Here is a 3,411-nt window from a genome sequence, read left to right on the forward strand (position 1 = left end):
ATTCAAAGGCACAATGCGGCACTAAGAGTGCTTTATTACCATCTCTGTCACTCCTACGGCATTAACCATAATATCGCTCCTCTAAATGCTCCTAGGGAAATTGAGTCAATTGTCGAGAATAGGAAATGCCGCATATACTGGAACTTTATATTCTCGATAATTGTTTCTGTTGTTCACTCGAGGCCTGACATGGTTCTTCTTGACTTCGAGAAGGAAACCATATTTGTTATCGAATTTTCGGCACCAGCTGACAAAAACATCATAGCCAAGGAGAATGAAAAGAAAGAGAGGTATTGAGACCTTATAAGAGAGTTGCAACGTTTAAGAATGGTTTTAAAAAAACGTAAACAAGGTTTCTAGCGATTCCTGAGAAAAAATGAAGGTCTTTTCCAGATGAAGAAATTGAGGTCTTCCAGGTGCCCTTTTTGTTACACCGAATATTCAAATTACTGTGTGTAAATTTTTTAAACTTTTTTGTTGCAACTTAAATTTTTTTAATGTGATAAGAAGATTTAAAAGATTTATACTTATAAGCTGTTCTTATATGGTGAAAATTGGCTTCAAAATTAGCCCAGGAACATTGCATAATCTTGATTATTTCGCAAGTTATTGAAGACTTAATGAAACATTGAAGTTTACACTATTTTGGCAATATCCCTCTAAACATAGATGAATTGACTTTATCCTGGGATGACTTTGTACAGAATTTCGAGAGCAATTAACACTTTGAGGAGACATTTTTTCAACTCTGGCATAATGAAAATTAAAAGTACTTAATTAGTCAACAAAAAAGAGGTGTGCGAATACTTATTAAACCCACTGTATATTATTAAGAATTTTGCGGTTTAAAAACGCAATATAATTTGAAGTTAATTATTATAAAATTAATGCCTGTAGAGTTCAGAATATGAAACACCCGGAGTTCTAACAACCTTGTACCTATACATGTTCTAAATGTCGGTCAAAGTCACTGTATACTACCAAAGATTTTAAAATAAATTCCTATAAGATTACTTAATTAACCCTTTTTAGTTACGTCATTTACTGTAAATAAGTAATTTTAGGATAATCATCCCAGACGCACCGAGTGTTTGCTTCATCTTGCGCATAAATTGTTATCTGGGGTGTAGTAGCCGTATCCAAAATGTTCTGTTAAAGTTACAATGCTAATTGATGATGCTCTTAGCAGTGTAAACATTTACATTTTATTTACGATAAGATCAAGCTTGCATGCCAGAAACTTACTGCATACACTAAGTCCTTCACAAGCCACATCGGGTATCATTCATGGAATGGTAACTGCTTTCTATTTAATCCTGCGTATTGAAACTTTTTGTTAAAGACAAACGAGGGAATTCAGCGAGAGAGACCCGTGTAGGAATGCAGTTAGGGATCCGGCCGGGATCCAGCCGTATAGCCCCGCTTTAAGCCGAGCGCTGGTCGGGGAATCCGGACGGGACCCGCCTAAAAATGTCGCGGTAAACTGGTCGGATCCCGGCCTCAATACCGGCCGGGATCCGCTCAGGTAATCCGGTCAAAAAGCGGTTAAGAAATTTTGCATCAGGCGAGAAATTGGTAACTTGTTTTGTCTTTTAAGGCTCATCGTAAAGATTACGGTGAACTTTAAAAGTCAAATCAAGTGAACCAATTCTGGCAAGAAAATTGGAGCAGAATTTTATTCCTTGATTATAGAATCTCATAGCAATTTGGAAGCCACGTGGTGATTTAAGGTTAGGAAGGAAGAAAGTAAAAACTGTTCGCACACAACTATATTTTGATTAAAAATAGTAATTATTCGCGCACTAAGTGGGGCTTTTAAACAATGAGACAGGTGTTTACAGCGTATGATGAGCTCAATGGGATGTTTCGGCAAAAGTATTGTCTCTCTTATGTATATGTAGCGACTGAGGTATTAAAATATTCTTCATTCTTCCGACGAGTGTTTTGGAATATTTTGTTAAGCAAGCATCCTCTTGAGTCAGTGAAGGTTTTGCACCAGCTTTTTACAGGGAAAAAAAACCATTTATGTTTAATTTTAGTCCGGGGGACTTAAGAGAAGCAAAAATCAACTCTTTTGACAAAGATCGACCTCTCATTATTTTGTGAAAGATACTGATAATCTTTCAGACGAGAAATTGTTGCAGAAAGTTGTTTAACTCTGCTTTATTCAGCCGGGTTTGCAGAAGTAAGTACTTAACATAGCAAATGTTTGATGAATTTTTTTTATCCCTGATGTTGAATCAAGGCAGAGGGATTTAACAGTCTGCTTTGCAGCATTATAAAAAAACGCTTCGATGCTCAAATACTTGTGATTTCTGACAATTTGAAGAAGGTGGCTTATTTTAATTACAGCTTAATGTACTGCGCTCAGAATAATCTTGTTATGAATACAATCTAGATGAAATAGTTCACAAACGTCTTGAGGACGCGGCATTGCATGTAAGGTAAACGAGCGACTTTATATGCAAGCTGCTTTTCATGTTCATAGTGTTTCTAGTATTAATGCTCAGATGTCGGAGGTTTTTTCTTTTCCATAGTACTACCCTGAATAAATACAGTAGTAGCGAGACGATAAGCATTGATTTTTGAGAATGTATGCCTGATTCGTATTTTACAGCAGACTGTGTTTAGTGAGTTGCAGGAATCTGAGCTACAAAAACCGTGTAAACTGTTTAGTATTATACAATCTCCAATGTTGCAAAGGCATTTGATTAGCCTGCAAATTTATTTCAAGAAACACTGTCCAAAAAGGTACAAAATTGCTTACAATCAGTAACAAAAAGAAAACTGAACACGTCAAAAAAGGTTTTTTAAATACTTAAACAAAATTTAGCTTACATTGAGATGGATCTTCAATCTTTCCTATGCCTAAAATACTTTTAAGACATTTCGGTACGTGATTAAAGCATTTAGCCTTGTTATTATAGTATTTCGCAAAAGATATATTTCCAGGCTCGTTGAAAATTTCCTTGCATATTGTCTTGCACGTCACATTAGAAATAAGGGCGCAACAGTTTTTCGCATTTTGGCGACTCACTATACAAGAAAAGAACTCAGGTTCATCACTGCGTCGACAGCTCTCATTTATATTTAAAGTTTGATTGAACAACTTGCACATGAATCTGCAACGAATATTTCGTGCGATGCTGCAGCAACTTTGAATATTCCAGTCATCAATTTTCTCACTGTCTGAGAACAAAATAATATTTATATTATAAATTACAGGAAACAATTATAAATGCAAAAAAATAGTATATATCGATAAAAAAAATGTTAAAAATTAATCTTCAGTGGGGAAATATAATTTGTTGTATTTTACAGTCTGTCAAGTTAAAGCGTGGGTGGCTTTACTCGCAGTCGGTAAGGTGTATCGACATGATTTTGGTGTCAAAATATTAAGAAGAGCTCCCT

The 3,411-nt window shown here is 35.5% G+C and overlaps 1 protein-coding gene across 4 annotated transcripts in view; it reads right to left on the reverse strand.

Moving 5' to 3' along the window:
- LOC117181675 (reversion-inducing cysteine-rich protein with Kazal motifs) overlaps nt 1-3,411 on the reverse strand; it is a 201,980-nt gene that overhangs the window by 167,910 nt on the left and 30,659 nt on the right. For all 4 annotated transcript variants that reach the window (XR_004468154.1, XR_004468153.1, XM_033374585.1 and 1 more), the window contains exon 2: nt 2,839-3,189. Coding sequence is in view for 2 of the 4 variants with exons in the window: in XM_033374585.1 (XP_033230476.1) it covers nt 2,839-3,189 (351 nt within the window). In the remaining 2 variants the exon portion in view is untranslated. The remainder of the gene's footprint in view (nt 1-2,838; nt 3,190-3,411) is intronic.

Source organism: Belonocnema kinseyi, chromosome 10 (assembly GCF_010883055.1).
Source record: "Belonocnema kinseyi isolate 2016_QV_RU_SX_M_011 chromosome 10, B_treatae_v1, whole genome shotgun sequence".
NCBI classification, from domain to species: Eukaryota; Metazoa; Arthropoda; class Insecta; order Hymenoptera; family Cynipidae; genus Belonocnema; species Belonocnema kinseyi.